The 24,445-nt window shown below is 55.7% G+C and overlaps 1 protein-coding gene across 3 annotated transcripts; it reads left to right on the top strand.

Moving 5' to 3' along the window:
- The first annotated feature begins 134 nt into the window (after positions 1 to 134).
- On the top strand, positions 135 to 23,748 carry MIER2 (MIER family member 2). Of its 3 annotated transcripts, none has more exons than XM_029917251.1 (14): positions 135 to 339; positions 6,757 to 6,847; positions 7,773 to 7,915; positions 11,938 to 12,063; positions 12,659 to 12,782; positions 13,204 to 13,295; positions 13,794 to 13,863; positions 16,852 to 17,003; positions 18,169 to 18,250; positions 18,341 to 18,435; positions 20,665 to 20,789; positions 20,904 to 21,025; positions 21,861 to 22,290; positions 22,735 to 23,748. In XM_029917251.1, exons 3-14 carry the CDS (start codon positions 7,781 to 7,783, stop codon positions 22,754 to 22,756), a joined length of 1,575 nt encoding a protein of 524 aa, XP_029773111.1. In that variant the 5' UTR covers positions 135 to 339; positions 6,757 to 6,847; positions 7,773 to 7,780; the 3' UTR covers positions 22,757 to 23,748. The 3 variants fall into 3 exon arrangements, with proteins under 3 accessions (XP_029773111.1, XP_029773110.1, XP_029773109.1); XM_029917250.1 differs by lacking the exons at positions 135 to 339; positions 7,773 to 7,915 and adding exons at positions 6,119 to 6,189; positions 22,479 to 22,511; XM_029917249.1 differs by lacking the exons at positions 135 to 339; positions 7,773 to 7,915 and adding an exon at positions 6,119 to 6,189.
- The last annotated feature ends 697 nt before the right edge of the window (positions 23,749 to 24,445 follow it).

Genomic DNA, 24,445 nt, shown 5'->3' with positions numbered 1-24,445 from the left:
CTCTGCCCCCCCCTCGTCGGCTGCCACATCGCGGGGTGCAGTGCGCATGTGCGGGCAGGGGGCGGGGGCGCGGAATGGGGAGGGGAGGGGCGGGGCGGGCCTTCGGGGAGAGGGCGGACGCGGGGTGGGGGCGCGCGCCCCGCTTTCCGGCCGGGATTCCCCGGACATCGACCCCCAGCCCGCTTCCCAACCCCCGCGCTTGTTCCTCGTTACTCGGCCCTGGACCCCGGGGTCCCCCGGTGGCGCGCAGCCCTGCCCTCCCGACGTTGGGCAACTTTGCGGAGTGCGCTCTTCGGGCGCGCGGTCGTGGCGCGCCGCGCTCACCCGTCGGAACCTCAGGTGGGACCCGGCACCGCAGCCCGTTCGTGAGCCCCCACCGTGCTGGGCACCGCGGACTCCCTCCCACCAGGTTCCGGGCGGGACTCGAACTCCGACTTAGGGCCCGCCTTGTGCCGCTCCGACAACGGGGTTCTTTCGGGGTTGGGTGTCTAGGGCGTTCGGGGCTTCCTTCCTGGCCTGGTTGCTTCAAGTTACTTCTCGGAGCCTCCAGTCTCAGGCCGTAAAGTAGGCCCACGAACCCTTAGCCGAAGTCCTTGGGGCCAAATGGGTTTTTCGATGCAGAGATTTTCCGACTTGAGGATTTGTGAGGGTTGATCAGATCCTACTCGGACCGTTTGGGAAAACACAGTTAGCAAGTGGCTTCACGTCTTGTCAAACCAGGGACGGAAAACTTTCACTTTTGGGCTTTTTTAAAACTTTGGAATGTTGGAAAAGACTGGGTGCGCTGCTCTTCCCTTTGGGGCCCTACTGAGGATTAAATGAGACTGCTTCTGCCAGGACTCAGTACATGTGACACTTACTGGTGTGGCGTTTTAGTCTGGGGACGCAGAAGTTAAGGCCAACACCAACCACGTCTTTAGACTCAGCAGGTAATAATCATCAAATGGGTAGGCCCCCCCCCCCCCCCCGAGGCCCAGAGAGGAGAAGGGGTCCACCTAGTGAGCACAGCAGGGTTGTGGGAATTTCAGCATGCTGTGGGATCAAGTTGAGTTCTCTGTCTTAGCATGACATGGGTACCTGTTGTGCAGAGTGGGCGTGGACATTCTCTCCCACTGGTGACCTTCTGAGGGGCAGCAACAGGCCCTGCGTCTGTGCTAGAGAGGGTGCGGGTGTCTGGGTGCTGCCTCACCAGCCAGTTGTGTTGTGTGGCTGGACCTGAAGGTTTTTTAGGTCTCCTTCCTTTGCATTTAGGGAAACTGAAGCCTCATGACGGTGGCTGGCCTTGGGGGTCAAAGGCAGAAGCTAGATCTCTCCATGGCCTAGTGGGGTGTGGCCGTAGTGTGTTTATATCTGTGTGTGCTCCTGGCTCAGGGGCACGGGTGGCATTGGTGCAGCACTCTTGGCCTGGCAGGTATGTTGTGGATGAATGGAGTAGACTCCCCAGCTGGCTTCCCCTGGGAGCTGTCGGGTTTGGCTCTTGAGTCTGTCTTGCCCAACACAAAGGCCCTAAACCCTCAGAGCAGCCAGCTGCCCAGGGTGTCCCTGTTCACATGTTGACCGTATGCGGTGGTGCCCCCTTGAGTGAATTTGAGTTGGTTTCCTAGGAGAAGGTCTTTGTGTGAGATCCCCCATATGCCTTGCTCAGTGCAAGGCCCTGAGGGTCTGGCTGTGAGCACAAACCTGATGGTGCCCGTCCTAAATAAAGGGCCTTAGAGTCTGGTCAGAGAGGACCAACAAGTGGGCAGACGTTAGAAGCCGTGAGCCACAGCCAGCCTCTGCCCAGGAGACCTGTTGCACATCTTAATTCTGTGTGATCTTGGGGAGGTGACTGAATGTTTCAGAGCCTTGGTTTCCTCATCTGTGAAATAAGAGCCTGCAGTCCAGAGCTCTCCCAAGATCTCAGCTCAGTGGCTTGCACAGGGAAGCTGAACCTTAGGAAATTACTGGCAGTCAGCTGTCTCTAACCCGTACAGATGGCAGTTTGTAAGTTACTGGTATGTACTTGGTCAATATTCGCTGCCTGATTTTTGTAGTTGCTGGAGTAGTCAGTGCCAGGAGAAAAGATGGGAGTGTTTCATACTGTCTTCCTCACAGATACCAGATTAATCTTTGAAAGACCCAAGTACACTATCTTTGTCTTGTGCTTAAAATCCTCCATGACTTTCCCTTTTCCTTAGGGTAAAGTGCATCTCCTCCCTGTGACCTCAGTCTGGTGATGTGATCATCACAGACCCACCCCCACTCCTTCCATTTCTTCTTGCAGTGTAACGCCCTTGGGGAGGCTCTGCTGCCTCGGTGCTGTCCCAGCACCCCATCATGTCCCCTCAGTCCTGTGGATGCCCCCTCCCATACTTTTGCTGTCTGTGTCCCCAGCTAGACTGGTAACGTGTGTGGGTGGAGACAGGCAAAACCTGTTTCTTGAGGGAGTGTGGTGCACCTGGCCCAGAGCACGTGCTCCGTAAGTGCTGGTCAGCTTGGGGGGGTGCAGCGCCCCGGCAGTCTTTGGGGGCCAGGCACCGCAGCCGGCTGTGGGTGGAAGGTGTTCTGGTTAGCTGTCATCGATAAGGAATTTCTTTGAAATTCAGTTGTTTATTTATTTAAAAACTTTGTTTTACTCTTTTATTTATTTTTGAGAGATAGAGTGTGAGCAGGGGGAGGAGCAGAGACAGAGGGAGACACAGAATCCAAAGCAGGCTCTGAGCTGTTGGCACAGAGCCTGATGTGGGGCTTGAACATACAAACTGCGCGATCATTACCTGAGCCGAAGTTGGATGCTTAACTGACTGAGCCATGCAGGTGCCCTAGAAATTCAGTTGTTTAAAACAACAGTTGTTTTATTGCTGTCTTTTATAGTGCGGAGGACTGGCCGGGCGGTTTTCACTCAGGGTCGCTCTTGTGGTTGCAGTGGTTGGCGGCCCGGGCTGGAGCTGACCCCAGGGGAGGCCGGCTTCCTTGCTCCCTTGTGGTTGGTGGTGGCTGCTGTCTGGGACCTGGAAACACAGCCTTTGTATAGCATGGTAGCTGAATGGCTTTGCCAGAATGGACCAGATGGAAACTGAGTTGCATTTTAAGACCTAGCCTTGGAAGTCACATGGAGTATGCCCCTGCCTGCCACCCTGCCCAGATTCCGAGGCCCATCCGTAGCCCCAGGGAAGGGGCCCAGAATCCCAGTTCTGGCAGGGGTGGCAGTATAGCATCACAGTGCCAGCAGAGCATGTGGGATGGGATGTTGGGTGCAGCCATTTTGGAGAGTCCACTTGTGGGTTCTGCTTGGAAGGGCTGCGGGAGGAGTCAGACGCTGCCCTGGCCTCCGCATCTGAGCAGTCAGGGTTCCCTGAGTTAGGACTGCTGAGCGTGGCTTGTTCTCCCTGAGCCTCGGGTTGCCCACTCCTAGAATTCCTTTTCTTCCTCCCTCCTATACTTGTTTCTTTTACCCAGAATGTCCTTCACTTGCTCCCCATCCTGTTTCTTCTTCCACCTCGGCAAAATGGAGGTCTTTGGCTCTGATGGAGACATCCAGAGTGTTCTGAACAGAGGAAGCAGAACCCTGGGAATCCCATTATTGCAGGTGGGGTTGCACTGAGAGGTCAGATGTTGGGGCAGGGGGAGGGAAGAGAATCCACAAAGTCAGTGTTTCTTGGTGAGTTTTGAGGAATTTGGAGTCACCTGGAAATGAACTTGGGGATCTGAGGCCACCAAGTCCCTGTGGGGAGGAGGGTGCTCAGAGCCCCCCTCCCCTCCTCTTGGGAGAAGGAGCCTTTCAGCCACTTCTCTTTGCTTCTTTGCCTGAGCTCCTGTGTCAGAGAGCAAGTCACATAAGGGCCACATCCTTCTCAGACCCTGCCAAGCACCTCAGAGCACTGCACCCGAGGCTGCAGGTGGATGTGGGCTGGGAGCAGGGTTCTGTCTGGGAAAGGAGCCATCCAAACCCTGTTCTCTCTTGGTCCGCCTGTCAGAGTTCTTGATAGCAAGAGACAGAAAGCCAGCCCAGCCAGCGCTGGGAGAGGGAGCCCAGGGACGGTGGTGGGTCATCACTGTGGAGGTCTGTCTGCGTGATTTCAGAGAACACTTAGGGTGTGGGCAACATGGGTGCACACTGTGCAGGCTAAAGGCGAGGCCACCTGTGGAGGCCACGCAGGCCACAGTGCTCTGTGCCCCCTGCTTCCAGCCCCTGGTGCTGATTCCCAGCTCCACCCTGCTGGCTCCTTTCCCCTCTCTCTCTGCTAACTGCCTCTGCTGCCCTGGACTGGGGACTCAGAACTCTCAGAACTCTCCCAGTGCCCCCGGCAGAGGCCACACACTAGGCCACACTTCCTCCTGGAGAAGCTGAGACTCCACGCCCACCTGGCCCCCTGCTCTTCCTCTCTGCACCACGGTTCTTGTCAGCCTGCTGTGCTCTGGTGCCCGTGGCTTGGCGGAACCGCCCAGCTCCCTCTCGGCTTTGCTGTTCTTTCATTGATGCTGCCAGGCTTCTGAGCCTCAGATGGAGCTTGTAGTTGCTCTACTTATGTGCTGTGTGAGCTAGGCTAAGTGACTTGATCTCTCTGCGCGTTAGTTTCCCACTCTTAGGAGGAGGATTACACAACCTCTTAGGGTTTTCTTGAGGATTCAGTAGGGAAATTCTTACTAAACTGTTGTTCTAAGTTCTAAAAATTTTATTAAATATTCAAATTATGTGTGAGTGTACATGTGTGTGCAGATGGCTTTAAGGAGGTGTAATTCATACGCAGTTCACTCATGTTAATGTGTACGATTCAATGGCTTTTAGTACATTTGGAGTTATATGACCATCAGAAGTCAACTCTAGAAGATTCCATCTTCCCAAAAGGAAACCCTGTCTCCATCACCTGGCACCCTGATCTCTCCCCAGCACCCATGAGCCCCCCTCCTGTCCGTGGGTGAGCCTGTTCTGGATGTTTCACGCATGTGGACTCACACCCCATGTGACCTCTCGTGTCTGGTTCCCTCCGTGAGTGAGGGTCGTGTGTTCAGCGTCCATCCGCGGGGCGGTGCGGGGGGGTGGGCCCCTTGCTCCTGCTCGCGGCCGAGGTATGGTCCACTGTTCCGCTTTAGTTTGTCTGTTCTTTAGCAGATGGACATTTGTGTTCGTTCCATCTTTGGCTCTTATGAATGGCTCCGTCGTGAATGCTCATGTGCGAGTGTTAGTGTAGATGTGTGTTTTCTTCTCCCTTGGGCGTCTTATGGGAAGCAGGGCTTGACCCTTTTCCTGCCCCTCTTAGGTTTTCAGGTGGGGACTTAGACTGTCACAGATGGACAAGGGAGAAATACTCAGTTTACTAACTGATGCGCACACGTCGTGAGGGAGAAGTCAGATGAGTAACCCGAGGGTGTGGTTAGAGCTCGGCCTTCTGAGGGCGTACGGACTGCACGACACGGGAGGACTTTGAGTCTGTCCAGGCGGCAAGTCGTGGGAACCAGTGGAAGGCCAGGCGAGCCGGCGCCCTGTCATCTTCAGCGCTAAGCTGCTCCCTTCCTGGTGCGGCGGGGTGGGGGGCGTCCGTGTCTTCGGCTCCGAGTAACCCTCACGCCGGCGCAGCACACGCTGTCCCTCTGGTGTCTCCCGAGCACTGGAACTGCTGTGCCACCTGCTTCCCAAAGCACCGGACCCGTTTTGCGTTCCCACCTTTGATTTGCTTTCTTCCGATGAGCATTTTTTCATGTGCTTAATGACCATTTGTGTATCTCTTTGGAGAAATGTCTGTTCAGATACTTTACCCATTTTTAAATTGGGTTATCTCTTCATTAAGGAGTTGCAAGAGTTCCTTGTATGCTCTTGATACAGGTCCCTTCTCAGTGCACAGTTTGGGGCCTTGCCGTGCTCCGCGGGTTACCTTCCTCAGTGATGGCCTGCCTTTTTAAAAAAAATTTTTTTTATGTCTTTATTTTATTTTTGAGAGAGAGAGACAGAGAGTGAGCTGGGGAGGGGCAGGATAGAGAGGGAGACACAGGATATGAAGCAGGCTCCAGGCTCTGAGCTGTCAGCACAGAGCCCGATGCGGGGCTCGAACCCATGGACTGTGACATCATGACCTGAGCCGAAGTCGGACACTCAACTGACTGAGCCCCCAGGCGCCTCAGTGATGGCCTTTCAAGCAGAAAAATTTTTCTTTAGATGATCTGGTTCCTGTATTTTAACTCTTGCTGCTGCTTTTGGTGCCCTTGTCCAAGGTAACAAAAGATGTATTCTTGTGTTTTTCTCTAAAAGTTCTACAGTTGTAGAGTTTTAGCTCTCATGTTTAAGGTTTGAGTCCATTACTTTTGCATGGTGAGCGGTAGGCACTCACCTTCATTCCTTTGCACGTGGACTTCCTGTTGTCCCCAGCACCATTGTCGACAAGACTGTTCCCCACTGTATTGTTTTGTCACCTTGTTGAGATTCAGTCGGCTGTAAGACTGTGGGTTTATTTTTGGATTTTCCGTTCTGTCCCTGGGTTTAAATGTCCAGCTTTATGTCAGTACCACACTGTTCTGACACTGTAGCTTTGTCGTAAGTTTGAAATCAGGAAGTGTTCTTCTGTTTCAGGATTGTTTTGGCTTATCTGGATTTCCTTGAGTTTCCATATGTTTTTTGGACATCTGCATAAAAGCCAGATGAGAATCTTCCCAGATGAGACCACTTCTGAGGTCGCCTGGGGAGCTGGGCTCTGGCCTGCACCTGCTGCCGGGCATTATGCAGAGATGTGCACCAGCAGGTCTTGGGTCCACTGAGCTAACCTTGCTTCTCTTCCTCCGCAGGCCTCCTCGCTGGAGAGGCAGAGCCCTCGAGTGGCCTCCTGCCTCACTCACAGCCTGTGCCCTGGCGAGCGCAGCTTGCAGACAACAGCAGGTACTTTCCTTGCCCCTCCTTTCTTCTGCCCAGGGCTACCAGGGCCTTCGTGGTTATGAGAGACAGAGTCTCGCCCAGCCTGGCAGAGCCAGACACAGTGCACTGGCTCCCAGGGCCCAGGGACAGGTGTGTAGGCAGAGTGGCCAGGGCTCTTCCCATTTTCTGGTGTGGGCAGGGCTGCCCCAGGAGAAGACCAAAATGCCTTCTTCCTGGCATGTCCCGTTGGCCTGGCAGGCACCTTAGCCAAGGCTGAGAACTGGAGCAGCTGGCTGCAGGAAAATTGAGGGCCTTGGTGTGGGTGGGCATGGTTCCTGGGTGCTGTACGCCTCCCGCAGGCTGGCAGTTTGCTCCCTACCTGTCCTGCCTCAGCCTTCTCCACTCCGTGGCCTGGGTGTCTCTGCAGTGACTTGGGGTGGGGGGGTGGGTGTGCAGAGTTGCCTCTGCGTTTCCGGAGTGGAGGACTCCGCCAGGCTTTCTGCTCTTTCTGCCCTCGCTCCCCCGGTGCTCGCTCGTTTCTCCCTGTGTGTGGGCTCTTGCCCCACACCCTCACTGGTGTCTGTGGTTGGGGGACCAAGCAAGTCCCCAGAAGAACACCCCCCCCGCCAATGTCCAGAATTCATGTGTCCAGTTAGCCAGGTATGTTCTCTCAGGGTTCATTCTGCTGGGAGTTCCCACGTGGTGGACTGACCATGTTGACCACCACTGTGCACACGTGTCCGAATGTGCAGGTGCGTGTGTGCATAGATACACAGCCTCTGCACGTGTGTACCTGTACACACACGTGCGTGTGCCTGCAGATAGACTTCGTCCCTGGTGACGGCGGGCCACTGTTGCGTCCTACCCCGGCCGTCCTCGGCCTTGCACAGTGGTTGGTGTGCATGGGGTAAGGGGTGGGGAGCTCATGCAGGTGGTGTCTCCTCCACAGTGGTGTCCATGGGGTCTGCAGACCATCAGTTCAATCTCGTTGAGATCCTGTCACAGAACTACGGCATTCGGCAGGAGTGCGACCAGGCTGCGGGAGACCCCGGGAAGCCAGAGGGAGAGTTGGAGAAGGACTTCATCGCCCAGGTGCTTGGCGGAGCTGGTTCCGTCTGCCTGTGTGTTGGGGGAGCTCCCGGGCAAGATCACAGTTTCTTCATTTGGCTGAATTAGTCTTGAGGCTCAGATTTCACAGGGACAAGTGCTGTCTGCATATCTGTTTGCGAGGCACCAGGTGCCGTGCTAGGAGCTGAGCTCATGGGGGCCAGCCCCTGTTGTGCCTCTGGGCTTTAGGGGTCTAGGCATTAAACATACTGTTGTCAAACATTTTGGCCTCAGAACCCCCTTTATGGCCTTCAAGTTATGGAGAATCTCGAGTTTTGTGCAGGTTATGCAGTATATCCGTTGTGAATAGAAATCACATATTTTTGCGAAAACGGAAAAAAATAAGTTTTCCATAACTAAAACAAGTTGGGGAGAAGAGTAGAACAGCTTTGAGGTGTCGTGAACGTCGAAGCAGACGCGGATCCGAGAGCCCCGCCGTTAGTGAGCAGCGGTCTGTCCCTTGGCCGGAGTGTGCACGTGGCCCCAGACACATCCATTCCTGGAAGAGGGGCGGGCCTTCCCGGAGAATCGTGGACATTCCTCACTGCTGCTCCCAAAGTCTGTCAGGGTAGTTTGACGAAGGGGTTGCCGAGTGGCTTCTGCCACCACATCCCGTGGACTTCCTGTGCTTGGTCGGGGAAGGCCTGTTGGTGGTGCGCTTCTAGTGGCTCCTGCTCCGTGTGCAGCCCCGTTGTCCTCCTCCTCGTGAGGCGTTTGCAGCACGCTGGCCCCGCAGCCTGCCGCCCCAAGACACACCCTTGTGAAGCGTGTGCGCTGGGGGGCTTGAACAGCAGATTCATGTCTCTCATAGTTGTGGAGGCCGGGAGTTGAAGGTCAGGCTCAGGCACGTGGCTTCTCCTGAGGGCGCGCATCCCGACTTACAGTTCGCCTTCTCGTGCAGGACCGAGGCGCCGCTTCTCTTGAGAACCTGATCCTTTTGGATCAGGGGCCCATCCTCACGACTCATTCCACCGTGATTCTGTCTGTGAAGGCTCATCTCCAAGTGCAGTCTCAGTGAGGGTTGGGGCTTCGGCATGTGCGTTTTGGCAACACGCAGACATTTGGTTCATGCCGGTATCAACACTGATCTCATCAAACATCTTACAAGTATTGGGAATTATTTTTTTTGAAAGCATTAATCACGGGGACTTTATGTAGTTTGGTGCCATGTATCACTTGGTACCAATTTAGTCTTATAACCAAAAACACAAGTCGTCTTTTCAAAAAAGAAAATAGAGGGCGCCTGGGTGGCTCAGTCGGTTAAGCGTCCGACTTTGGCTCAGGTCATGATCTCTCAGTCCACAGGTTGAAGCCCTGTGTTGGGCTCTGTGCTAACAGCTCAGAGCCTGGAACCTGCTTTGGATTCTATGTCTCCCTCTCTCTCTGCCCTTCCTCCTCTGATGCTCTGTCTGTCCCTAAAAAATAAGTAAACAAACAAAAAAAATAAACCAGAAAACACTGGCACCTGGGGGGCTCAGTCAGCTAAGCAGCTGACTGTTGACTTTGGCTCAGGTCATGATCTCCAGATTCCTGAGCTTCTGCATTGACAGCTAGAGCCTGCTTGGGAATCAATCAATCAATCTCTCTCTCTCTCTCTCTCTCTCTCTCTCTCTCTCTCTCTCTCTCTCTCTCTCTCTTCCTCCCCTACTTGTGCTTTGTCTCTGTCTCTCAAAAATAAACAAACATTTATAAAAATTAAAAAAAAGAAAAAACAGTTTAAAAATGTTTACTGTGAACTTATTCTTTATTTACTTAAAAATTTTTTTTAATGTTTTTTTATTTATTTTTGAGAAACAGAGAGAGACAGTGCGAACAGGGGAGGGTCAGAGAGAGAGGGAGACACAGAATCTGAAGCAGGCTTCAGGCTCTGAGCTAGCTGTCAGCACAGATCCCAATGTGGGGCTTGAACCCATGAATCGTGAGATCATGACCTGAGCCGAAGCTGGACACTTAACCAACTGAGCCACCCCAGTGGCCCTAATGTGAATTTAAAACTTCTCAAATCTCCCTAGAAACTAAAGTTAGCCATTTTTTAGTTGAATACCTCATTTAGGTTTCCTTCAGATATAATTTTTAAAAACTGATTAAGAAGGAATACAACATTTAAGGTAACTGGAAACTGCCGTTTTAATATGACCTTTCCTAACAGGATCGTGAATTTGTTAAGCTCATGTTCTCAGATCCAGATTTTCCAAAATTCTGTTTTTTTCTTCAGAGGCCTGAATTTCACCCTTGCAGCCAATAGGCAGTTGTTTGTTTGGGGGTAACGGTGAGCTCTGCCTGCATCTGAAGGTGTCTGCGCAGGGCCAGAGCGCCGTCACCAGCCAGCCGTGCTGTCCGGTACGAGAGCAGCGGCGAGTTCGGGCCAGTGCGCCTCTGGCCCGGCCGTGACTCGGGTGCTTCTGCACAAACCCTCGGTGTGGGGGGTAGCGGGCACGCTGCCTGCTTCCCCTCTCCTCACGCAGAAAAGCAAACAGCTGCTCAGAGAGAGTTAATGGAATCAGTGAGTGTGTACAGGACATTCTTGAGTGAAAGTGGTGTGTTTACAACTGCGTGGGTGGTGGGAGGGGCGCACACTGACCTCTCACGCGCCCTGGTGCTCCTGCCTCGACTGTAGGGTGCTCTGCCCCACCGTTGGCTCTGCTGCCTCAGCACCAGTGCCCGCACAGCGAGAGCCAGTTGTCCTGTTATCGTGAAAGTTGCTGTGCATCTGGGACCCTCAGGAAAGGGTCCCAGGAGCCCAGGGGACTTTGGGCCACTGTGTTAATCCCCCAACAGATGAACAGTTGGAACCTGGTGGGCGTAATGAATGTCCCCATTAGTGGGGTCTCATGAGGGTGGAAGGGGGAACTTGAGGGTCAGTGGGGAGGGGGCTGGGCACAAGTTGGGTGTTCTCCATGGACTTGGAGCACCTGGAGTGAGGGCAAGGCAGGAGCTGGGGAACAGGGGAGGCAGTTGCTGGCAGAGAGAATGAGAGGGATGTCCAGGCGGCTGGAGTCTGGCTGTGACCCACAGGGTTGGGACATGCTGCGGCCAGACAGCACTGTCTTCAGGAGTAGAGAGGTGGGCGTGAGAAACAGTGACCTGTAGGCAGCACCAGAGAGGAAGGCGATGGTAGTTTTGTCTCTTCCTTCCCAGTCATTAAATGTCTCATTCCAGTTTCTTGTCGTGTTGGCTTGTAGCATCTGACAGTGGGCTCGGGCCTCACTTCTTGTTCAGCTAGGATGGAACTGCTCTGGTGGCTTGTTGCTGACCCCATGAAGGCTCACGGTGTCTCCATTGTATCGATGAGGCAGGCATCTCTCTGCTTGGTGTCCTGAGTTTTTTGGTTTATTTTTTTAATTTTAATTTTATTTATTATTAAAAATTTTTTTTCAACATTTATTTACTGTTGAGAGAGTGTGAGCAGGAGAGGGGCAGAGGGAGAGAAGCAGAGGGAGAGAGGCAGAGGGATACACAGAATCCGAAGCAGGCTCTAGCCTCTGAGCTGTCAGCACAGAGCCAGACACAGGACTCGAACTCACGAACCATGAGATCATGACCTGAGCTGAAGTCGGACGCTCAACTGACTGAGCCATCCAGGTGCCCCTTGTTTATTTGTTTTGATCAGAAGCATATGTTGGATTTTCCCAGATGTTTCTTTCACATTTTACAAGATGGTCATGTTTTTCCCCATCTCATTTATGGACGTCGTAAGTTGTGATGGTAGATTTACAGATATCACGCCATCCTTGCATTGCTAGAGTTAAGCCTGGGCAGTCCTGTGTGGATGGAGAGGTCAGTCCTGGCCCCACCCTTCAAGGCTGGTGACGTTTGGCAAATAGCTGATTTCTCTGGGTACAGGTGTCTTGTCCCTGGATCTCCTGGGGGTTGTAAGGGAATCTTTGGGTAAAGGACTGGGCCTGGGGTCTGGCTGGGGTTAGCGGCTGTGAGTGTGACTAGTGGCTGTCCTTACGGTGGCTCAGAGCCCCTGAGCAGCATCTCCTGACTCAGCCTTGCCCCTGCAGAGCAGCGACATGCCCCTTGATGAACTGCTTGCCCTCTATGGGTATGAGGCATCAGACCCCATCTCAGAGCGGGAGAGCGAGGGCAGTGACACCACAGCCAATCTCCCGGACATGACCCTGGACAAGGTGAGTGGACTGGGGGCAGTGTTCAGGGAGGACAGGCGCGAAGGCCCCAGCCCACACAGAGGTGCTGTTGTGGTGTCAGGCACACCTACTGCTTAAAGAGCTCTCTCCCCCACCCCTACCTGCTCCCTAGAGTCAGAACTGATTCAGTGTCTGTGGCTGCCCTCCCACTCAAGCGTCGGCTCGAGTAGCCACAGGCAGGGGCTGAAGAAGGGGCTGCGTGGAGACTGGTGTGGGAAGATGCAGCGGGGCCAGTGCCCTCTGGCCAGGCCTTCTGGGTCCTGACCAGGTCATGGGGCAGATGTCAGGTGTCAGGAGGGAAGGGCTTTATCACCAGAGGTGGAAACCATAGACACAGTCCAGAAGACACTGACAGGCTCCGCTGACCCTGGGTGTAGGGAGTACGCCCCCTGCTGGCTTGTCCTTGTGCCTGGCCCCGCCGTCTGCAGAGAAGGAATAACCCACGGGTGCTCTCAGGGCGTTTCCAGAGCGAGGCTGCTGGTGGTGGTCTCTGGGTTAGTGCCCTTGTTGTTGTTAAGTGTCATCTCAAGGTTGTTGAAACAAACCACAAAAACGTTCTTTGCTTTCTTGTTAAAAGGAACAAATAGCGAAGGATTTGCTTTCAGGGGAAGAAGAGGAAGAGACACAGTCTTCGGCTGATGACCTTACCCCGTCTGTGACTTCCCACGAGGCCTCCGATCTGTTTCCTAACCAGAGTGGACGTAGGTGTCCCACCTGCTCCTCCACTGTCCACTGGGGCCAGCCCAGCGTGGCTCTGGTGATGCAGGTGGAGGGGCCCTGGGCTGCTGGGGATTGAAGACTTGTGCACCTGGGCGTGTCCTGGTCTCAATCTGAGCTCCTCAGGGGCTCCGGTCTCCTTGCCTTGGCCTTACATGAGGAGGGAATGTGTCGGTTCTCTGAGCCAAAAGTCTGTCTGGTCTGGGAGACCATCCTCCCCTCGGCTCTGTCTGCCTGCGAGGAGGTGCTTCCTGAGTCCCTGTCCTTTGCCCATCTCACAACTGTCACCTGTCACCCGGCCAGGGTCAGGCTCCTTTTTGGGAAGGGCATGGCATGGGGGTCCGGTTGACGGAGAGTCGGGGGGGACGTGCAGGTGGGCCATTCAGCTGTCCCCTTTCCCCGAAGCCTGCTTCCTGGCTGACGCAGACAAAGAGCCCGGCTCCTCCGCCTCGTCTGACACGGAGGAGGACCCTCTTCCTGCCAACAAGTGTAAGAAGGTGAGTGGCTCTGACCCAGCGGTGCCCTGAAGACGGATCTGTGCCCCTTGGGGGCAGGGCTGAGCACCTGGTTCCCGAGAGGTGAGCTCGGCTCCGGCTTGCCCGTGTTGTTGGGGACTGGGACTCATACCTGTTGCTCTTGTCCCCATGATGTGGCCTGAGGTCCTGTCCCCGGGGTCTTGTCTCTGTGATGTGGCCCAAGGTCCTGTCCTTGAGGTCCTTCTGGGGCCTTTAAGCTGGACCTCAGACACCCGTGTCCTTGGGCCTCACACCCCCGGCACATGACTGGCTATAGCAGACAGATGGATAAGTGGGTGCAGAGTCACACCCACACACACCCACCTCTGCCTCTCGTGCTCAAGACCACAGGACCTGGCATCTGTGGGCAGAGTGTGCAGATGAGCCCTGGGCTCTGAGCAGCTCCCCGGGGGCTTATGTCAGCCCCTTGTGTCCTGGCCTCCGATCGTTCCTGACGGTCCTGGGCCTTCGCCTTTGCAGGAGATCATGGTTGGGCCCCAGTTCCAAGCCGACCTCAGCAGCTTGCACTTGGAGCGCCACGGTGAGAAAAGTAAGTGGGGCCTGGTGAGTGTGGGCGACAGGGAGAAGAAGAGACGAGAGCCCCAGTCCAGCCAGGAAGGAGTCTGCTGCATGCCTCCTGGTGGGGGAATCTGAGGGGGCGGTCTCAGGCCAGGTGACCTCTGATCACCCTGAGCTTGCAGGACACTTGGGCCAAGGCCAGGGTAGGAGGAGGTGGGCCAGTCGACACCCCTTCCCTGCTCACTGTCCTTCCAGCTCGGTGCTCTGTGGTCCTGCCCGTGCAGCCGGCACCCCTCCCCTGCTCTCGGCTCACCCCTCCTGTCCCTTTCCTCTCTGCCCAGGTCACTGTTTTTGTCGCTCCAGACATGCACACCTTTCCCCACCTGGCCCTTCCTGTGTCTGGGCTTTGTCCCAGATGTTCTCCAGAGACCAGGGGCTCTGTGCCCTGTACTGTTCTTTAGGGCGCTCGCCATCTGGAACTTGATGTCTGTCTGTCCCCGATCCTCCTAGAACACGGGGTGAGGCTTGTTGTGTTTCCAGATAGGTGTTGACTCCTCCACCTACAGGGTGGGATGTAAAGTCACCTGGCTATTGGCCCGAGTCTTGTTTTCCTGGCCCCGAAGCCCCTGTGGGCCTTGGGCTGGCACTCCTGGCTCAGGGGTCTTTTCCAGGACGATTCAGCAGCTGAGATTGGCAGAGAGGTGGGACAGACAAGAGAGACAGGGACCCTCGGTAGAGATGTTAAGGGCTCGGTCTGGTGGCTGGGATGTGGGCTTGGTAGCACGTGTTTGCTGTACCATAAGCAGTTTGGGTAAGGGACAGGAAAGCTCCGGTCAGCTGGGTCACAGGGAGGTCAGGTGGAGGTCAGTCTGCGTGCACCTGAGACCATCCCCCAGAAGAAGGCATCGGTGCACACTCTTCCTTAGCTACACTTTTGGAGAGTCCTGAGAACGTGTAGACCTCAGTCTGGAATCATAGCCCTAGGAGCATCTGGCATCCGGGCCTTTTCCTCTCCCGCAAGCCTGTCATGCAGGGAGCAGCCGGCCCTTGATCTCGAGGGGCTGGTGGCTGCCCTTCCACTCCATGCTGCACCTGAGAAGAGCCTCGACCGAGGTTGCGTCCTGTGCCCGTGTGTAGACCGATCGCATTGGCTCATCTCTTCTGTTGTTGGGTGATGCGACGGTTTGCACGTGTGGCTGTGAACGTGCACAGATGGCCGGGAGCTGCGCCGTAGGCTCGTGCCTCGCTCAGGAGCCGCTTCTCGGGGGCCCCTCCGGCCACGTTCCGCATCCCCGTGCACACGTGACGACATCTGTGCTGTGGACTGGAGCCCTTCTGGCGGGTGTGGAGAGGCATCTCCTTGGGGCTTTAATTGGTGTTTCTCTGAGACTGAACACGCCTGCTGGCCATTTGCATCTCTCTCCTGAGGCGCCTGCTCGACGCTTTTCCCCATTTTCAGACTGGCTTGCCTTTCTTTCTCACACGCGGCGTCCTTGCTGCCCTCTGGGTGTGAGTCTATCATCTGCAGTGCGCACCGCCACGGTCCTTTCCTGTCAGCAGCAGCCACGCTGCTGATCTTCATTTGAACCGCCTTGTGTCTTTGTGTGCCGTGAAGGAGTTTTGGTAGAAGACATTCTCCTTTGTTTTGCCTGCTACACAGAAAGTGGAGGTTCGGTTTCGTATTCAGTGTGTGGTTGGAGGTGTGGGTCAGGACTGCTTTAACCTGTGTGGGTGTGCCATTGCTCCAGCACTGCTTCTGGAACAGTCCGCTCCTGCCCCGCCACTCTATCACGCATGACCCAGGCTACCACCACGTGGTCTTAATTGTTGCTGCTCAGAGCCCATCAGGGACGATGCCGGTCCTCTACCCTCTCTGGAGCTTCCTTGCCCACACGAGTTATGCAGTAGCTTGTCAGCTGTCAGGATGCCTGCCAGGATTGCAACTGGAGTTGTCCCAGATCCTTAAATGAATTTGTGCAGAATTGATCTTTACAGTATTGACACTTGCCGTCCACACATGTGGTTCCCTCTTGAACCCTGGCGGGGCCAGCAGTGGTTTTGCAAAAGGCTTGTGCATACGTTGTGCATCTGTTTGTGCTAGTTTAAAAGATGTTTTAAAAAGTTTCATCTATGCTTGATATCTGTTAGTAGAAGTACAGTTTATTTTAGTTGATCTTGTACAGAGGGACTTTGCTAGACTTATCTACTAACTTTCATACACTTTTTTTGTATTTTCTCACATATCCGGTGGTGTCACTTGTGAGTGATAGCTTTCTTGCTTTGCAATATTCATATTTTTCTATTTTCTCCTGGCTTTGTTGTATTGGCCTTCCCTCCAGGACGTAGAGGTGATAGAGAATGTCTTTGTCTTGTTCCCAAAGTTAGGGAACGTGTTCAGTATCCCCTTTAGTATGGTGTTAGCTGTAAGCTTCTGTAGGTGCTCTGTATTTGATAGGGCTCCTGGGGGACTCGGTTAAGTGTCCTCTCTTGGTTTCAGCTCAGGTTATGATTTCACAGTTTGTGAATTCGAACCCTGTGTTGGGCTCTGTGCTGACGATGTGCAGCCTCGAGCCTGGTTGGGATTCTCTCTCTCTCCCTCTCTGCCCCTCCCCACTTGCACTCATGGTCTCTCAAAAAATATATAAACATACATAATTTTATCTGTAGAGGAGAAAGTTCCCTTCTGTGAGTAGCTGACAGTTTTTGCCATGAATGAGTTTGACTGTGTCAAATTTTTTTTTTCCATCTTGTTAATGTAATGCTTCATATTGATGGATTTTCAAACATTAAATCAACCTTGCATTCTGGAGTAAACTCTGGCAGGTCATGAAATACGGTCTTTTGTTATCTGTGTGTACAGTGTTCATTGTGGAAGAGCAAGGGGAGTCCTCCCTAGAAGCCCAGATGGCCTGCCCTGGCAGGTGCTTCTGATGGGGCTATTGGAGGAGGGGAGCGTGAGCTCCTGACGTGGGTGCAGGCTGCGTGCCCATGACGTGACCCTGGTCCTCTTTCTCCACAGTCTATGAGAATGACGACCAGCTGCTCTGGGACCCCAACATCCTCCCTGAGAGGGAGGTAGAGGAGTTCCTGTACCGGGCGGTGAAGCGCAGGTGGCACGAGATGGCTGGGTCTCAGCTCCCAGAGGGAGAAACAGTGAAAGACAGTGAGCAGGTGGGACTGCCACGTTGGGTGCAGAGGGCTGTGGTGCTGTAGCACCCGGGGGTCAGAGGGCAGGGCCCATGACAGGGTAGGAGGGGGATTTGGGAGGTGGGCATGAAGCTCATGTTCGATATGGTCATGTGATGGTGGCAAATTGAAATGGAAAACATTTGTCATGGGGGAAATGATGGTATAAACACCCCTGATAACCCCACCCTAATGGTGGTATGAATGCCCCCGGTATCCCTATCCCCTACTGGCGGTGCGAACACCCCCAGTGTCCACAGCCTGATGGCGGTGCAAACACCCCCAATATCCAATCCCCTGATGGCCGTGTGAACACCCCCAGTATCCCCAGCCTGATGGCAGTGCGAACACTCCCAGTATCCCATCCCCTGATGGCGGTGCAAACACCCCCAATATCCACAGCCCGATGGCGGTGCGAACACCCCTAGTATCCACAGCCCGATGGTGGTGCGAACACCCCCAGTGTCCCTATCCCCTGATGGCCGTGTGAACACCTCCAATATCTCAGCCTGATGGCCGTGCGAACACCCCCAGTATCCCCAGCCCAATGGTGGTACGAACACCCCCAGTGTCCCCATCCCCTGATGGCGGTACAAACACCTTCAGTATCCCCATCCCCTGATGGCGGTGCGAACACCCCTAGTATCCCCATCCTGATGACGGTGCGAACACCCCTAGTATCCCCATCCTGATGGCGGTGCAAACACCCCCAGTATCCCCATCCCCTGATGATGGTGCAATCACCCCCAGTATCCCATCCCCTGAGGCAGCACGAACACCCCCAGTATCCCCATCCCCTGCTGGTGGTGTGAACACCCCTAGTATCCCCATCTCCTGATGGTGGTGTGAACACCCCCAATGTCTGCCCCCCATGATGGTGTGATCACTCCCAGCATGTGTGGTGTGATGGTGGTGTGAACACTCCCAGAATCCCCACCCGGATGGTGGTGTGAACACTTAGGTATCCCCAGGTATCCCCACCTTGATGGTACTGTGAATGTCCCTGATGTTCTCCACCCTGATGGTGGTGTAAATGCTCCCTGATGTCCCCACCCCTGGTGGTGGTGTGAACACCCCTGGCTGTTGCTCTGGGGTGGGGTGGATGGAATGAAGTGAGCAGGTTGGAAGAGTCAGTGTGGCTTCCCCCCAGGCACTGTATGAGCTGGTGAAATGCAATTTCAACGCTGAGGAGGCCCTGCGGAGGCTGCGCTTCAATGTGAAAGTGATCCGAGGTGAGTGTATGGCCCTGGCTCTTCCCGCTCTCTGCTGTTGTCACGTCCTGGGCACTGCTGATGCCATTGTGCCCTCCCTCCGGCTTGCAGATGGGTTCTGTGCTTGGAGTGAGGAGGAGTGCAGGAACTTTGAGCACGGCTTCCGAGTGCACGGGAAGAACTTTCACCTGATCCAGGCCAACAAGGTGAGGGTGCTTCCTGCCCTGCTCCTGCCAGGGTTCCACCAGCTACACCTTGGGAGAGGGAAGGGCTTGGGACCCCAGCACACCACCTTCACCCCACAGCGAGGTTGAGCCTCTCCTCACCAAGCCCAGGGCAGGCTCCTCTGAGCCATGACTGAAGCCCTGCTGTCTGCCTGTGGCTTGCTACATGTCCCTTGATGTCTTGCTGTAGTTCCTTTGCTGACATTTGCTGGGCAGACTTCCAGTCACCAAAAGAAGGCTCCAGTTTGGGGAAAGAAATTGCCTAGGGGTGAACTCTAGTAGTCTTGTCTGCTTGTGATCCATTGGCACTGCCTTGCCGTTTCCTTGAAGTAGAGCCTTTCGGTGTGGTGCCCAGTGCCTGTGCCGCAGTGCCAGCCCCCAGCTTGATCTCTACCCCCAGCCCCTTGCCTTGCGGTCCAAGGATCCTCTGCTTTCTCAGACGACATGAATCCTCTGCCACGCACAGCAACACTCATGACCAGGGGCACAGCTGAGTGCCAGGCCCCCCTGGCCTCCCCCCAGACCTGGGTCTCTGCACATCCCTTGGTGATGCCATCTACCCATGGCTTCTTGCATCATGACTCCCAGACTGACCTCTTGGCAGAGCCTTGGCCTCTCTGGTGTGCAGCCCAGGATATCTACTTGGGCACATACCCGTGGCTCTGTCTTACCATGGCTCCCCCACCTCACTTGTCATCCGGTCTGTTGTCCTCTGTCCAAGGCTAGTAATGGTGGCTCCTTCCCACAGCTCATGGGAATATATGTAGTAGAGAAGGGCGTGGCTGAAATCAGGCTCGCATTCAGGTCCTAGTGTCTTCTCCTGGGAGGTTGAGTGACTGAGGTGCCTGCTTGGGGCTGGTGGAGGCTGGTGGAGGGACAGGGTGGTGTGCAGCTGACTGGGCCCAGCACTGGGCCAAGCAGTGCTTGCTTCTCTTGTCAGACCTGTGCCTGGTGGCCTGACGCTGCTCCCTGCTCACTGCATTTTCCCCACGGCCCAGGCCGCTTCCGTAAGCACAGTACTGGAGGTGCAGTGCTGTTGTTTCCTTTGTGTATCGTCAGCCACGTGCCCCACTCCAGTTATGGCTGTGGCCTCCTTCTCCAGGCATTTCAGGTTTCCGCTGGAGCTGGCCCCAGGGAGATTGCACAGGACTTAATTCCCTGGCAAGATGGGGGCACAAGGGGTCTCATTGAGTAGATGAAACCGTCTACGTGTGTCCCTGTCCCTGCTGGTTTCCAGAGTCGTCCTGGGCACCAATGTCTGGTCCCTCATTTTGGTGAGCGGTGGTGTGGATTCTTGTACCATCACCAGCTGTGGACACAGCCCCGGGCTTGCTGTGAGGTGACCCTCCAAATCGGGAGGATGCCCCATGTTGTGACTAGAGGTTTTCAAAAATTTTGTTCTAATGAAAGATGGTTGACACAAATATTATATCAGTTTTAAGTGTGTGTCAGAATATTAGTTTTAGGTGTGCGTCATAGTTACCGGACAGTTCTGTACATCAGTCAGCACTCACTTCGGTAGTGTAGTCACCACGTGTTGTTCTACAACTTTATTACAACGTCATTGACTGAGTTCCCTGGGTTGTATGTTTCTTTCCTGACTGACTTTCCACCACAAGAGGTTTTGTAAGTAGAGTCCTGCTCCACACCAGACATATGCTTGTGGCCTGTTACTTTTCTCTTCCCCGGACACTTTAAGTATAAAGTTACTTTCACTTTTTCATGTTGTGTTGTTGAGTTGGGTTCATGAAACTGTAGCGCGTCCTTGATTGGCGTCTTGTTGGCGTGCGCGCGCAGCTCTCCCTGGTGTTAGTGACACTGCATTTAGCGGGAGAAGCAGGCTTTCAACTCTGGTGTCTGCACCGCAGCTTTGCTCCCCCTTTTCGCTGAGTGACAAGGCACATGCTGGTGCCTTTGGGAGCCAGCGGTCCGGGGTGTGGGAGGTGGGCACTGGACATGTGGATCTGGAGTGAAGAATGGGGTTTTGGCCCCAAGCCATTTAGGTGGTGGGCTGGAGAACCATCGTGCTGCAGGAGAGGGGATGCACCTCTGGGGCGCGTTGGAAGCAGGGACGGGGCCCGCAGGCGGAGTCTTGCTTTGTGCAGGAGGGGCAGGGCCAGGACCCATCCCTGCTGTTTTGGAGGCAGAGGGGGCTGGCAGGTGAGGACAGTGGGGTCCAGGGGCCGCGGTGACTGCCGTGCTGACTTGCAGGTGCGCACGCGGTCCGTAGGCGAGTGTGTGGAGTACTACTACCTGTGGAAGAAGTCCGAGCGCTACGACTACTTCTCCCAGCAGACGAGGCTGGGCCGGAGGAAGTACGGCCCGTCCGGAGTCACGTGCGTGCAGCGGACTCCCAGAGGCCCTAGGGCGGGGGGACGGGCATCCCAGGCGGGCACCTCTCACCTGAGGCAGTGTCTCCCCCAGCTCCTCACGGTACGCTCTCCCCACAGGGATGCAGACCAGGACCTGGACAGCAGCGACCATGATGGTCGCCCCCGCTCCTCACCACCCCTGCCTCCTCCAGCCGATGGCCTGGGCTCCGAGCAGGACCCCCTGGCACGGATGCACACAGGTGAGAATATGGGCTGGGTCCCTGCTCTAGGGGGAGTGCCCTCCTCAATGGTGTCCTGACATGGGCCCCCGGGGCTCTGAGGAGGGGACTTGGAGAGCTGGAGCCATTCTACCCAGTATGTTACCATATGTGGGCTGCCCCATGCACAAGTGGCTGCGGGGACTTGTTCCATGGAGGGGAGCTGTGTGCCCCACAGCCTGAAGCGGGGCACCTCTGCAGGCCCCAGGTGCCACGTGGGGGGTCGGATGGGTGTCCAAGCCTCCCTGGTGTTCTGGGCTCAGGGTTGAATGAGAGCTAGACAAGGTCTGGGTCAGGACTGAGTTTCTGACAGAGGCCACAGAGATGAGGGTGGGGACCTTGGTTCTTGGAGCCTGTGGTACTGTGGGGTTTGATGATCTCTTGTTCCAGAATCTGGCAGGAATCTACCGTCTCCTGGAATTGTTTGTCATAAATCTGTGCACGAAGGGTTCTCAGATTCCACATTTATCTGTACTTTGCCATGCCTTCAAGTGTTGTGTTTCTTGGAAACTGTCTCGTGCTGATCTGGTTTTAAAAATGGGGTCCAGGACCTCCCAGGGCAGGGCCATTGGCCCAAGCATATACTTTCGGTGCAACCAGTTTCCTTCGTGTCTGTATGTATTTTATGTCTTTGCATGAAAACATCTTTGTGCAGAGTGTCCATGGCCTTTGCTGGCTGGGCAGGAACCCTGACAGGTTGTAGGAGGCATAAGTGTGAATTTAACTAGGTACACCTGGGCCACGATGGCTCTGGGTCCCGGGAGTGCTGGTGTGGGGTGCTGTGGGGGCCCGGCCTCACCTGTGCTCTCCCCCACAGAGCCACTGAGCGTAGACAGCGTGGCCGACAGTCTTGGTGAGCCTGGAGAGAGCTCTGACAGCCTCCCGTCCTCGGAGCCAGGCCCTTGTCCGTTTCTGCAGCCGGACACGCCCCCAGCTGTGCCCCTGCCCAGGCGGCCCCCAGCCCTGGCCGAGCCAGCCTGCTGCCCCCCGGCCACAGCCACTCCGGAGCCCAGCACCAGCCCGAGACTGGCTGTGGACTTGTCCCTGCCGGGGGCCCTCCCCGAAGAGCTGCCCCTTATCTCCAGCCACGTGGATATGAATGGAGAGCCTGAGGAGGCCGTGGCCCCAGCACAGGTGGCCTTGTCCGTTGCTGAGTTTGGACTCATCGGCATTGGGGATGTGAATCCCTTCCTGGCCGCCCACCCAGCGTGCCCAGCCCCCGGGCTGCACTCGGAGCCCCTGTCACAGTGAGTGCAGCCCCTGCCCTGGGTCCCTGTGCTCAGCTGGTGTGTTCCCCAGCCTTAGGCTGAGCTTTGGAGAGGGGAGGGGTGTGCCCCGAGGGCCCGAGGATGGCATGGCCACATGGAGCAGGCTTTGTTGGTTTCTTTACTTTTATTCTCTACTTTTAATTTGGCTTATTTATTTTTTTGACTAGGTAATACATTCATATGGTTCAAAACCCAAAAAGGTACAAATGGGGCCAGTGCCAGGCTCCTCCCACCCCTGCCCCAGCCACCAGCCCTCCCCAGGTGCCAAGGACAGTGCTGCCTTGGGGAGCCTGTCAGCCAGCACGAGTGGAAACACGGTCTGCTGGGGGCGGCGAGGTCGGGAGCCACGGTTTCAGCCCACAGCGCCGAGGCCGTGCCTTCGGTGGGACTGGACTGACCCTCTCTCGGTCTCTCCCCCTGCAGCTGTAACGTGATGACCTGTTGATCCCTGGCCATGGGCGGGCACGCATGGCCCGGACTGGACTCGGGGCTGCCGCGGGGCCTGCCTCTGCCAGTCTTCCTGACCCCTCCCCTCCTCGCGGGTCCCGGGTAACGCCGCCTCTGCTTCAGAACACGTCAGGACCGGGTGCGCGGTGGCTAGGATGCTGCCCTGCCCTCCTCACACACAGACTGGCGCGCTCAGTGCCCAGCGCCACCGTTCGTGCTGTCCAGGCTGCTGCCCCCACCGCAGGACCCGCCGGGCAGCTGGATGCCGAGGGCCCGGCCCCGTCTAGCCAGCAGAGGAAGGTGTCCCCGCCCCATCAGGGAGGTGGGGAGATGGGGCGGGACGCTGCCCCACCAGCAGCCTTCACACGGGGCGCCCTCAGCACTCCGCTTGGCTCCATCTCCCTGCGCCTGGCAGGGCCACAGGCTGCCCCAGCTCGGGGGGTGTGGGCAGCTGCTACTCGGTGCCAAACCCCGTGGGGCACAGAGCCATATACCTCGATGTCGGCCCCGCCCACCCTCGACCTCCACCCTGCTCTCCACATCAGGAAATGCCGCACTTTACCCCCCACTTGCCTACCCCCTCTTTCCAGCCTGGAACAGCCTTGGGGGTGGGGCCGAGGGAACAGGTGACCCGCACCCCCTGCCCCCTTGGTACCACGGCACCGAGGGGCTGGCTCCAGTCCGTTCCCCTGACCCCGTGGGTCATATTTCTGTTGAAGCTCCCCAGCAAGATGGTTTGGGGGCCTGGTCCTTCTCTTTCCCAGCTTCCCTCGTTTTATTTATGTTTCTGTTTACAAATTGGAGTGGGGTCCTCCACGGGGCCAGGGCAGTGCTCCCCAACCCCCGGGTGTCACCAGGAGAGGGTTTTGGCTCGAGCCCGTCTGCAGAGTTGGCCTCGACCTTCCCTCACCCCACCAAGGACCACACTGTGAAGTGATAACTGCCTTGAATCCCTTGCTGTTTTATTTATTAAACTTAATTTGAAGCCCATGGGTGCCTCGTGGTGTTGGGCGGACTTGGTATGAGGAGGTGCTGGCGACCACAGGTCATTTGGTGGGCCCTGTGCTGGCAGCAGTCATGCTGTGGGGGGCTGGCCCACCATGAGGGCCAAGGCTACAGAAAAGCCCCAGGTCCCAAGGCAGAGGCCCAGGGTGAGAGCTGGAGGGTAGTGGGAGAGGCTGGGCAGGCCAGGGATGGCTGACTTCATTCTGGGTCTGGAGCCCCTGGAGGAGTCAGCAGGGGCTTGAGACCACTTTTCATAGTTGCCTGTGGTGACTGCACAGGGGAGGGGGCAGGAGCCAGAGTCAGGTGGGGGCATCCTAGCTGGGAGGGGGTGGAGTCCAGGAGAGGGTGGATCAGGTACCAGGAGTGAGGGTGGGGGAGTCGGGATCTCCGCATCTGGGCTTTATCCCTGTGGGGTTGGCTGTCCAGCGTTGGGAACCAGGGTGTGGGGGCGGGGGCGCTAGAGAGACTTTAGAATGATTTTGATTGGAGCATTTTTCATCTATTTACATTTTCCTGAGTACTTTAGGGAAGTTGTTCTGTCTTCTGGTTGGCTCTGTTTACAAAAAATCTGCTCATGTTAGTTTTTTTACTCTGCTTTTAAGGTCTTTTTTCCCTTTTTTTGCCTCCCTGTATTCAATAACCTGTCTCCTTGTTTCTTTGCTTTTCCTTTCTGGTTGTTGGA

The sequence above is a fragment of the Suricata suricatta genome, chromosome 12, assembly GCF_006229205.1.
Source record: "Suricata suricatta isolate VVHF042 chromosome 12, meerkat_22Aug2017_6uvM2_HiC, whole genome shotgun sequence".
Classification (NCBI taxonomy): domain Eukaryota; kingdom Metazoa; phylum Chordata; class Mammalia; order Carnivora; family Herpestidae; genus Suricata; species Suricata suricatta.
The sequence above is the reverse complement of the archived record's forward strand: the minus strand, read 5'-3'. Positions and strand labels throughout refer to the sequence as shown.

Coding starts and splice junctions, on each gene's coding strand:
- MIER2 (XM_029917249.1), top strand. CDS start 6,134: ATGATCTGGTTCCTGTATTTTAACTCTTGCTGCTGCTTTTGGTGCCCT. Junction 12,064..12,658: donor CGGACATGACCCTGGACAAG/GTGAGTGGACTG, acceptor TCTTGTTAAAAG/GAACAAATAGCGAAGGATTT. Junction 21,026..21,860: donor CCTGGCACGGATGCACACAG/GTGAGAATATGG, acceptor TCTCCCCCACAG/AGCCACTGAGCGTAGACAGC.